The sequence below is a fragment of the Triticum urartu genome, chromosome 4 (assembly GCF_003073215.2).
Source record: "Triticum urartu cultivar G1812 chromosome 4, Tu2.1, whole genome shotgun sequence".
NCBI classification, from domain to species: Eukaryota; Viridiplantae; Streptophyta; class Magnoliopsida; order Poales; family Poaceae; genus Triticum; species Triticum urartu.
Genome location: NC_053025.1, coordinates 512,282,456 through 512,293,892, shown reverse-complemented (window position 1 = coordinate 512,293,892; position 11,437 = coordinate 512,282,456). Strand labels below are relative to the sequence as shown.

At 48.2% G+C, this 11,437-nt stretch overlaps 2 protein-coding genes across 2 annotated transcripts; both read right to left on the bottom strand.

The window, feature by feature from the left end:
- Positions 1–339: 339 nt before the first annotated feature.
- Positions 340–3,404, bottom strand: LOC125552356 (nuclear pore complex protein NUP96-like). The gene is made up of 2 exons (XM_048715870.1): positions 609–3,404; positions 340–525 (listed from the first exon to the last, which is right to left on the bottom strand). The coding sequence occupies exons 1-2, from the start codon at positions 3,066–3,068 to the stop codon at positions 355–357; spliced, it is 2,631 nt and encodes an 876-aa protein (XP_048571827.1). The 5' UTR covers positions 3,069–3,404; the 3' UTR covers positions 340–354.
- Positions 3,405–6,121: 2,717 nt separating this feature from the next.
- On the bottom strand, positions 6,122–9,390 carry LOC125552355 (alanine--glyoxylate aminotransferase 2 homolog 1, mitochondrial-like). The gene is made up of 9 exons (XM_048715868.1): positions 9,015–9,390; positions 8,324–8,554; positions 8,040–8,210; positions 7,558–7,701; positions 7,228–7,407; positions 6,913–7,138; positions 6,679–6,792; positions 6,506–6,592; positions 6,122–6,418 (listed from the first exon to the last, which is right to left on the bottom strand). The coding sequence occupies exons 1-9, from the start codon at positions 9,255–9,257 to the stop codon at positions 6,375–6,377; spliced, it is 1,440 nt and encodes a 479-aa protein (XP_048571825.1). The 5' UTR covers positions 9,258–9,390; the 3' UTR covers positions 6,122–6,374.
- Between the last annotated feature and the right edge of the window lie 2,047 nt (positions 9,391–11,437).

Below are 11,437 nucleotides of genomic sequence, written 5' to 3'. Positions count from 1 at the left end.
TAGTTAACGGTTCCAAATTGTACTGAATGTTGCTGCCTGTGACTAGAAATCCATATTTTCCCCTCCTTTTTCATCTCAATAGAAAGAAACGGAAGTTTTATTGTGTTTGTTAGCAATGTATATGTTTTAAGATAGAATCTATCGAGGAGAATAATTGAAACTGGATTAAATAAAAAGCAGGAATACATTTCTTAAAAAAGATTGCAAAAAAGCAAGTAGTATTATATTCAAAATAAACGAAGGGGCTTTTCATAAGAAAATGTGGATGAATACTTCTGTTTTCTAGATTTTTTATAGGATCTTTTGGTGGACTTAACTGCATAATTATGTAAGGTAGGAAAGTGTAACATCAAATCAGGTATTTACAACTAATTGTTTAGTGCAGTGTAGGGAAGACTTACATGACAGAAACAAAGAATGAGCAACAGATGTCATGAAAATGGTATGAGCTTTCTTCCAATTGCCGCATTGAATATAATTCCCCAGTGCACCTTGTCGATCTCCATAGTATTCGTGATAAAGAGCCTGCATATAGGTATTGTCAGCAGGAGGTTATAATATTATTACTAAACAGATAATTAGCAGGAAGTTATAATATTATTACTAACCAGAGCCTCATGTATCCATTCTGCTGGTATACCAAGTTCTGCAATATATTGCCTCTGAGCCCCATCTTTGCTCCATATCTCACAATACTGCGACAAAATTTCCCTGATTAATTTTTCGTGGATGTAAGGGGCATCATCCAGATGTGGCATATGCAGAATGACGTAGATAGCCCAATGGCACTTCCCAAGACATAGTAACTGATGGACAAAACTCAAATCCAGTACATGAAGATCATTTGTACTGAAAGCACCAATAGCTTCGAGAATAGATCGTTGATGCCAGATCATATGGTAGTCCATGGGATCATATGATGACGAGAATGCACTGAACATAGTCTTTAGAAGCCCAAACTTCTCATCTTGGTTTGCATGAAGAAGCATTAAATAAAAAGATATGTCAAATCGGTCACCTGGGGACCACTGAAGTGCGTCCTCAAGAGGTCCTTCATCGATATATACAGGAACAGGATTTGGAACTTTGCCCTCGCCAAGTAGTTGGTGATAACACCGAATGATAATATCAAGTGATGTATCTGGTGACAACTGATACCACATGATTAAACCAAGGTACCTTTTCCAGTCGATTGGTGAATCAAGTAAAGCGCTTTGTATGTTACCAGCAAGCAACTCGTATATCTTTAACCTGTCTTCCTCAATATAATCGAAGTCCAGACCATTTATTTTCCACAGATCCAGCTGCTGAGCAACATCCGAGCGATTTAACATCGATCCACCTGCCTGGCTTAGCAGGACTGCCAAGCGGACATCTCCCTTTGAAGCAGCAATTTCTGTGGCTGTGTCCAATTGTCGACCAGTCAAATGCAGAACAATATGCTCCAAGTATCTGGCATCACTTAAAGAACCCACCTCTCCTTGTACCCGATGACAAACACTGTCCTGTAACCAATTGCTAAAGTCTGCTCTCCTAACCAAAGGAAGTGCATCAGGGTCAATGTTCACAGAACCTTCTTTCTTATCCAAAATCATGCCCTCCTGATCCTCATCACCACAAAATTCCAACTGGTTGCCAGCTTCTCTCTCAGAGAACAGGACCCTAATTAGCTCCCAAACCGTAACTTGATGCATTAACAGCACACGTGAAGACATGGATAAATCACTGATTTCAAGCTGCCTTTCGATGATATCAATGTATGATCTGCAAATATCTGGCAAAACCAAACGACTTGCCACAACTTTCTGAAGCTTTAATTTAAACGAGTCAGACTCAGTTTCCAGAATTTCGCGGTCAAGCCTCTTATGGAGGTCCATTGGATCCGAGAAACATAGTTCTGCCAGCTCCTCTTTAACTTTGTTCTGCTCATCACGCACAACTTTATCACCTGCAACTTTCTCTATGTGAATAACAGAAGAAAGGCCAGTTCCAGGAGTATTAACAGGACTACCAGAATGGAGAAGGATGCCATTTGGTCCCCAACCAACTCGAAATGATCTACCCATAAATAAAGCAGCATCCACTACGCAGTTAGAATATACTTTTCCAGCAACAGGAGTTGCTTGCTCAGCTGGTAGTTTGAAGCCTTCTACCTTGGCCATTCTGACCGGAAATCCCTTGTTTTTTCCAGACATGAGAATACCATGAGAAGATGGACCAACCTCTGTAGAATTTACATTGTATTCCAGCAGTGCATGTGGTTCTTTCCTTGCGAGCACACCAGACCTCCTTCCAAATTTCTGAGAAGAACCATGCAAAGGAGAGAGAGACCTCATCCTCTGACCTTTACCACTTGTGTTGGGTGAATCCACACTCATCCTTTCTCTGCTGAGGTGTCTGCGATCAGATGGAAAGCCATCCTCCATGTCTTCGTCTTCGTCATCATTGGGAAACAATGCCATCCGCATTTCCTGCATCTTTGCAGGGTCAAGCCCAAGATGAGCAGGCAACGAATGCGAAAGCTCCAGTTCATGCCCATTTGAAGGTGGGTCTCTTGCTTCAGCAATCGGTGGCCGTACAACCGGCTCATCCATGGCAACATCATCCTCCTCCTCGTCCACAAGCCCAAACCTACTGAAGTGATCGACCTCGAACTTCCAGTTACCACTCACAGGATTGAATGAGAGAAACCTAGCACCTTGCTTCTTCGCGCGGCACCGTAGCAACTCAACTAGGAGGCCGGGTTTCGGAAGTGTACCCAAATCCAGCTTCAGGGTCACCTCTGCAGCTTTATTGAGGCCGTGCCCTACGGCCGGCTTGCCAGCCTCGTCCCGGTAAACCACCACAGAATGGCGGCCAAACTTGATGATTTCGTTCAGGTCCAGCCCCCTCACATCGGTGCTGCCAGAGAACTTCACCTGCCCATACCTCGCCCTGCCGACGACGAAATCTGGAACCCTGCTGCAGTAGCCCGGGTCAGCCGCCTCCCTCTCGACCAGCTCCTCGACCGACGGCCGAGTGAAGTAGTCGGAGAAGCGCAGGACGGGGAACATGGCGTCGACAGCCATCAGCCGAAGACGAATGGAGCGGCAACCGGTCTATTCGCTGGCAGCCTGCCGCGGTGCCACCCCCGCCCGGCGCCTCCGACTGGCCGCCGATTCAGTCGCGCTTTGCCCTATTGCTGGGCTCGCCGCCGGCGCGCAACCCTGGGGAGGGGGGGCGCAGAGGCGTGGCCACCGCGCCGCGAGGGAGGCGACGGATTCGCCGCGTGGGGGACGATGGACGGGTGGGGGGGAGTGGAGTGGCCTGAACGGCGTGCGCCCGACGAGCGTGGGGAGCGGCGGCGGCGCGGCTTGCGAAGTGCGATCTGCGAGTTAGGGCGCATCCATCCGTCAGACCCGTGGGCCGTACCGAATCACACTGGTCGATTGGGCTATTGCGGTCCAGAACCAGGTCTGATTGGGCTTAAAAAAAGTTAGGATTCCATCCGCATTTCTGGGCCCATTTAATTCTCAAAAAAAAGTGTAATCTTATCAGTCTCAAAAATTTCTCAAAAAAAAACCATTGTCTCAAAAAAAAGTGTAATCTTATAGCCTAAAAAAAGTGTAGTTTTCTTCTTCTACTAAAAGAACTTTAATTTCCATTTTTAAAAAACTTTATTTTCATCTATGATTAAGAAAATCCTTTGTCCTAAACAACACATGAAACCAATATGTCTATTTATGAAGATTTGTACGTTTTTTGTCATAGTTTTCAAAATTTTCGTTTGAGCACCGCCCTATGAAAGCTAATGTGAGCCCCTTGGTTTCCCTAGTGTCTGTGTTTAGCGGGTGCTGTAACCATTTTCAAAAATAAATATAATATGTTAGTTTAGCTAAAAAATAACACATAGAACACTTTTAAGCCATAAAGATATGATCCTTTTAATGATCTATCCAAATCCTACAGTCGCTCATATATGCGTCAACTATGGCTTCGATGCTATGGGGCTAGGGGAGGGGATCCTCATCTCTTGTTTGTGTGTGTGGGGGGGGAGGGGGGTCTTTTCGTTATTTGTGTTTTGGTAACATCATTTGAACAATGATGGTGGTGTCGTATCGAATAGAAGTTCTCACACTCTAATCTCATCATGGTGTCGATTGGCTTGGTGTTGCCAAGGAGCCGACGTGGCTCCATGGATATCAGCGGCGGCCTTCATTAACGACCCCTCCTGTCGAGTAAGGTCACCCCCCTGGTGTGGCTATGCTAGAGTGGTTATGTGCCTAGATAGGGCGATGCCCTCACCGAAGTGCTTGGCATGATTGATAATCTCCATCATTCATGGTGGTCTACTATTGTAGTGATTGAATGAGGTTTTGGTCCTCTACAGGTCTGCCATTGGAGAAGATATTGTGGTGCAACGGTATGCTATGGCTTTGGTGAGAATTTTAAGTTCGAGAGTTTTGGTTGCAATTTCCCCTTTATTTAAGGTTGTTTCTACATCTGTTGGTCTAGTTGCCCCATTTTCTAGATGTATAAGCTAGATTCGGTTACCGAATCAACATGTGGTTGGATCGTTATGAGGACAATGGTATCCCCTGATCCCCTGCCCATCTGAGGCTTGCACTTTCCTGAATTTATTTCAAGCCTTCCGCCGATGTGCCTTCAGTGGAAGGAGATTGTGGCGACTTCATCCATCTCAAGATGATGTGTTGGCTCGATCTCTCGGAGATGCTCATAGGGATAGGGTGTGTGTGCATGCGTTCATGGGGTGAGTGTATGTGAGTGACTCCGATTGTACTGTGTTAAAAAAAAGGCTAGATTCGATTATTATTTTAACAAAAAGACCCTGTTAACGATCCTTGTTACAATCTAGTATTTCTGTTTGGATCAGTGTATTGTTTTCCTATTCTGAAAAGGAGGGTAGATTTTCCTTGCCCATTGTCGGGTGGTAGGTGCGACATATGCCAACGGGTGGCTTATCACTGTGGGAGCCAGTAAGACGTCGCCGGTGCCTGGAAACGGGATGAGGCGAAGACATGCGCGCCGGCGAATCTTACCCAGCTTCGGGGCTCTCCGTGGAGATAACACCCCTACTGCTGCTCTGCGGGGTCTCTGCATGGTCACTAGATGAACAAGTAGCTACACGATGCTCCTTGAGCTGTTTGGCGAGAGGAGGAAGAAGGGCACGGCTTGCTCTCTTCTCCTCCCTATGTGGTGTCTGAGACTAGCAGGGATTGATCTCTCTTTGCATGGATGCCCCGGGGGGTTTATATAGGCCTACCCCCGGGAGTACAATGGTAATCCGGCTGGGCGCGGGGCCCAGCCGTCTGTGTCTACGCTCTCCGGCTTCTGCGCCGGCTAGTGGGTCCCGCCGGCTGCCGGCTCCTTGGTCGACAGGCAGGCCCCACTGTCAGGGCCTTGTCGGCGGCTGGTTACTGTTGCTCAATCTTGGTGGCGAGGGCTTCGCCGAAGTGGGCGTGGCTACAGTGCCGCCGCCCGGTGGGCGATCACTGTAGCCCCACCGCGTCTTGTCTCCTCAATGGGGCGTCTTCTTCGAGGGAGATGGCAAGCCGGCTGTGGGGAGCCGGCTCTATCTTGGGCCGACTGGGGGAGGTCTGGCCGCCTTCGGGTGTCTCTCTGCCCGAAGGGGCCCACCGCCCGTGGGCCGTACTGGTAGCCCGTCGTGGATGACATCAGGGTCAACGTGGCAACAGTGCTGCGCCGGACGGGTCATGGCCACCCGTACGACGCACTGTGCCAGGCGTGCTCCGGGATTCGGGGGTGGCAGGCTTCACTGTAACCACGCCCCGTCACATCGCCGTTATGTGGATGCAGACTTCGAGGGTACGATCTTGACCGCTTTATGGAAGCCGGCTTCTTGGAGTCGGCCTTCTCGCGGCCGGCTTCTCGAAGCCGGCCCTCCCGCGGCTTCTCTTCATAAGGGCTGAAGTCGGGCCACCTTCCGATAGCCGGCCTGAAGACAGCTGGCAAGGGGAAGGCGGCCCTGTGTCTTGGATTTTTGAGGGCTGAATTGGCTCGTAATTTTTTCAGAAGGGCCAGGGGGAGCCGGCTAGGCTATCCATAGTTATTTACTCCGACACCCATTGGATTTCGGATATCCCTACAGAAAAACAGCAGATAAGCCAGACAGCACATTGCGCATTTCTGATGCTTTCCTCCATTTATTCATCCCTGGGTAGGGGTTGCGTTTCACCATCACAAACATAGTCACCCGGGCACGCAGCATACATATACATGCCTTGTGTGCAAACACGCAGTGACGCAGCCCAGCGATGGGCACGTACCATGCTACCAGCACCAGGGCATCCCCATGCACTCCGCGCAGCCGCCCGGTGACGGTTCAGGGGCAGGCACAAGAACGTTCAGGGTCCTCAGAACCCTGACATCGCATAGTCCATGGCGTCCACCAAGAAATCTGCAGTAACCAGAGCTCGGTTAGTCGGTCTCTACGAGCAATGCAGAAATGTAACGGGGATCTTGTGGAGATAGCTGAGCTACTGACCTGCATCGTCCTTGGAGAAGCACATAGGTGGTTTTATCCTGAAGACGTTGCCGTGGAGACCGCCTTTGCCGACTAGAACACCAAGATCTGGTAGAACAAGAGAACTATTTTAGGGGGTTGTAGAAGAAAACATTTTGAGATCATGGAGGTAAGGAATGTGGGCTAATTATTACCCTTGAGTTTCTCAAACAGAACAGCGGTCTCAGCCTTGGCCGGTGTCTTCTCCGTCCTGTCAGTGACGAGCTCCACCCCAAGCATCAGCCCCCTTCCTCTGACATCTCCAATGACTGAGTAGAAGCAAGGCGAAGGGATGGATAATCATCGATCGGTTAGATTAACTCGAATCCAAAATCAAACAGTTGACCGAAATGGTTACTTCAAATGGACCAAAAGATGGGACATTTTACTTTCATGCTTCTGCTGAAGAGATTTCAGACGTTCCACCAAGTGAGCGCCGACATCTGCGCAATGCGCCTGCCGTTTCTCCTTGTCGAGAACCTTGAGCACAGCCAATCCACCAGCAGAACAGACAGGGTTCCCACCAAATGTGTTGAACTGGATCTTCTGAGCCATCACGCTAGCAATCTCAGGAGTTGTTACAACTGCACCGAGTGGTAGACCGTTGCCGATTCCCTAGAAATAAAGAAAAAAATCATTAATATTGATTGATACTGTCAACATAATGAAACCTTCGAGGCAGAGTTTTTCCTGTTACCACGAACCTTTGCCATCGTTACAATGTCAGGGATGACATCCTGCGTCTGGAATCCCCAGTAGTTACTTCCAGTACGGCCAAAACCACTTTGGACTTCATCAGCTATACAGACACCACCCGCCTTCCGGACAGTATCATAGACCGACTTCAGGTATCCAGGAGCTAGTTCAATAGTACCTCCTACACCCTGCAATCATGTTCATTAATGAGAAAACTGATATACGAGTTCGGTCATCTGGATTCCCCCGTACAAGAAAAAAAACATCTGAATAAAAGCTGGATAAAACTATATTATCAGTTTTTTACAGTATAATGTACAACTTTAAATTCGTCATACTTGGAAAGTTTCTGCGATAAAACCTCCAACCCTTCCTGAACTGCCAAAATTTATGTGTTCTTCGACTTCCCTGGCATAAGCTGCAGCATCAGACCCAAAAGCTCCACGGTAAGGATCCGGATTCATGACATGATGAATCTCACCCTGCGAATGAGAAATAAATGGCCCATAAGTAAGAAACAATTTAAACAACTACAGATGGTCATATTGAAAAAATGTGCAAGAATGCACTATAGGTTCCCTCCCCTCATTTTTCACACTACATGGGCGGATTAACTAACTGAGATGAAACTCATAATGCACCCCTGACAAAAAAATAGATATCGAAATACTTTTGAGCTTCAGTGTTAATTTTAGCATTGCTAAAATGTAAATTCTAACAATATATAGGTCAATCTTTTCAAGTACATCGATTGAACTGGAAAAAAGACTTGCACTGCAAATCTGTGTCATTTTGTATCTCTTAACAATCAGACACACACCTGAGGAATCGGGTACTTCCACGTCTGCAAACCCGTGAGACCTATTGTTCCAGCACTCCCACCGTGGTATCCATTTCTCAATGCAATCATACCGAGATTCCCGCTGTACAGCCGAGCCATCAACATTGCTAGTTCATTCGCTTCGGTCCCAGAATTGACGAAGTACACAACCTGCATACCATCCCAAAATATGAGACACTCACACTCCCTTCTCGTTGTCGAGTCCATCCATGTCGTAACTTCTAGTAGCACTGGGCCACTGAAGGAAGGAAGTATTTCTTTACCTTGAGATTGCCTGGCATCTTGGAGGCAAGCGCCTCGGCAAACTCGACGATGGCATGATGCAAGTATATGGTGGTGGTGTGCTGAAGCAACTTGGTCTGCTCCTGCACGGCCTTGACAATATCAGGGTGGCAATGGCCACATGACACCGTGACGATGCCTCCGAAGCAATCGAGGTATCTCTTGCCTTGTTCGTCGTACAGGTACTGCATCTTCCCTTCGACCATGTTGAGCTGCGAATACAGATCACAATGGAATCAAGATGGTACTTTAATTTTATACTGCCATAAATATCTTCAGACATCTTGTACACTAGTATTTCACACATAGTACTATTGACTTCGATCGGGGCCTTTGGAAATTTGGCACCGATACTTATTTGGCGTTTTAGTAGGTATCACTTGATATCGATGCCTTCAAAAAATAAAATGTGTCACCTGATGTTTCACTGACATGTGGGTCCCGGGAGGGGCAGCGTGTGAGCGAGACAGTGATAGGAGTGGCAAAATATCGAACCCAATCTTACATGATGATTGATGCAGTTCATACATCATCTCCTACATCAAAATTTATTTACCCTCCTACTAATTAAGAGGATTGGTTTCGAGCACGCGAAGGCACAAATCTCGTCTTTTTCTATGCAATCGCCGCGACGAAGCAACAGAAGAATATGCATACGAGTTATGAAAGTACCGGCTTCTGGTAGTAGTAGAAGAGGGAGGGGCCAAGGAACTTCTTCCGCTTCTCGAGGATCTCGGCGCCGCCCATCCCGGCGTACGGGCTCGGCCGGTGGTCGAACGGCGGCATCTCCGGCAGAGGCCGCGGTAGGGCCTGCTCCGGCGCCGCCTCCGAGGACACCAGCCTCCGCAGCGCCTCCGCCGGCGACGGACACCGCCCGCGGCCGGCGGCCGCGCGGCGAAGCAGCGAGGAGGCCATGGCCTGAGCTGTGGTACTCTACAACCGAAGAGCGAGGGAGACGGAGCTGGATTAGCTCAGGGGTGGTTAGATGGATGAGAAGGAGACTGGAGTGTGGGATTGGCACGGGTCTGGTGGTGGTGGAGTGGAGTGGTGCCAATGCCAATGGCGGCTGGCTCTCCCGTAGCTGGCCGTGACGTGGAAAAGGTCCAGATTCCGATAGCGATGCGTGACTGAGAAACTCTCGGTGCGGGATCTGGCTCTCTGACGGGGCCACGTGTCACTGACGTGCGGCCACGGGAGGAGGAATCGTCGTCGGGGTTCGTGAGCGGGTAGATATGTTCATGCCTGCGTGGTGACAACCATATGTGTTCATTAAACAACGCTCCGCGCGTAGCACGCCTGCGGTGGAGTTCCCGGCCGGTCCTCCGTCGCTATCTCCTGTCGACCCGGCGGGGCCTATCCCTCTGCCCGGAATTGGCCAAGAGATGTGTTGAGATATGTAAGAGCATATTACGCCTCAAATCGGTGTGCTTCTCGTCTCAAATGTCCGGACGGACAGCCCGCTCACTGACCGATTTAAAAAAGACGTGGCTCACGGGCGCACGGGCGCCCGATCGCAGCCCCGAGCGCTCTCCCAGAAAAGGAAGGAACCGCCCACGCGCGTGACCAGACGGCGAAAAACGGAAAGCAGCTCCACGCGCGCGAAACCGACCAAACCAAGCCCGCGTGAATCACGGATGGATCACGCACGCGCCCCGATCACACCTGGTCCCCCTCGGCCCCCGCTTCCCCGCACCCGTCGTCCCCAGGCTTCGGTCCCCACCCCCTCCATGCACCCCCGCGCCATGCTCCCCTTGCGGACGCCTCACGCAACCCCCTCCTCCCTTTTCCTTGAAGGACAAGCCCACGCACGGGTCCCCTTCTTCCTCCTTGCTCCTGCCTTTCCTCCTCTAAACAAGATCTGCCCCATCTATGGCGTCTTGAAGAACAAAATCGACACACGGGTCCCCTTCCTCCTCCTTGCTCCAAAAATCAGATCTGGAGAGAAAAAAACCAGACCTACCCCCCCCCCCCCAAGGTAAGCACCACTTCCACCGGACTCCTCTCTCTTCCCTGCTTGAACATCAACTAGTCCAGTTTTTACTTCGTTCTTTTGATATGGTGAAAAAGCAACTTGTAGACCGCTTTGAGCCAACTCTATGTATGGCATGCATCTTGAGCAACTATTGTGATACAAAAAAGCAACACCAGTACAAAAATAGGGCAACTCTAGTGGGAAAGAAAATGCAGGACCATTGCATAGTTTTGCAGGTGCATTGCAACACCAAAACATAATTTCTCTATATTGTATGCATTGAAATCTGCTTGGCTTTCTTTCCTATCCTAGTATAAGGTGCTTGGGGTTCATGAGCAACCCTGATCAGGAAAGTAACCTGACAACTCGAACAGTTAACTGAAGCAACTATGTTCATTTTTGAAGCAACTCTGGGAAAAAAAGAGCTGTGCAACCGTATCTGTTCAGAAATTCTAGAGTTGTCTCTACCAGATGTGAGAACATGGCAACTCTAGTACTAAAACACATGCAACTTCCCTGTGCATTAAAGCATGAACTATCAGGAAACATAAAAAGTCAAGTTATAAAAAGAGGTAGAAAGTATTAACTTGCATGTGTTAACACACAACTTTTGCCATATCAGTATGGTTCTCGCTAAAAAGAAGACACAAACGACAAACGCACAAAACAAAGGACGCGTCATAAACAGGTTCAAACAATCCCACACTAAGATACTTTGCTACATTCCATATGGTCTCACTAAAAAAATAAAAAAGACATAAACTACACCAAATGATAGGCCTCCTGCTCCTGGTAAGCTCTCCGTCAGATATGCACATTGTTTCTCATCATCAAAAGTTGTAATCTGCTGCTGAAAAAAAGGCACAAATGAATCAGCGCATGTCATGTAGAAACAAATCTTTGCTGCTGTATATGTGTGTCATACTGGTAGAAACATAACACATGTAAGAAACAAGAAGAAATAGGAAACTTTTGAGAAAAAAGAAGATATGAATTGCCTCTGTTTAACTTTATAGTTGCGCAAACAAGTGTTTATAGTTGCTGCTTTATATTCTACAACTAGTTTGTTCAAAAAAGGTCATGCATGCTTTTGTGGTGGGCTAACACATAATTTGTTGCAGGT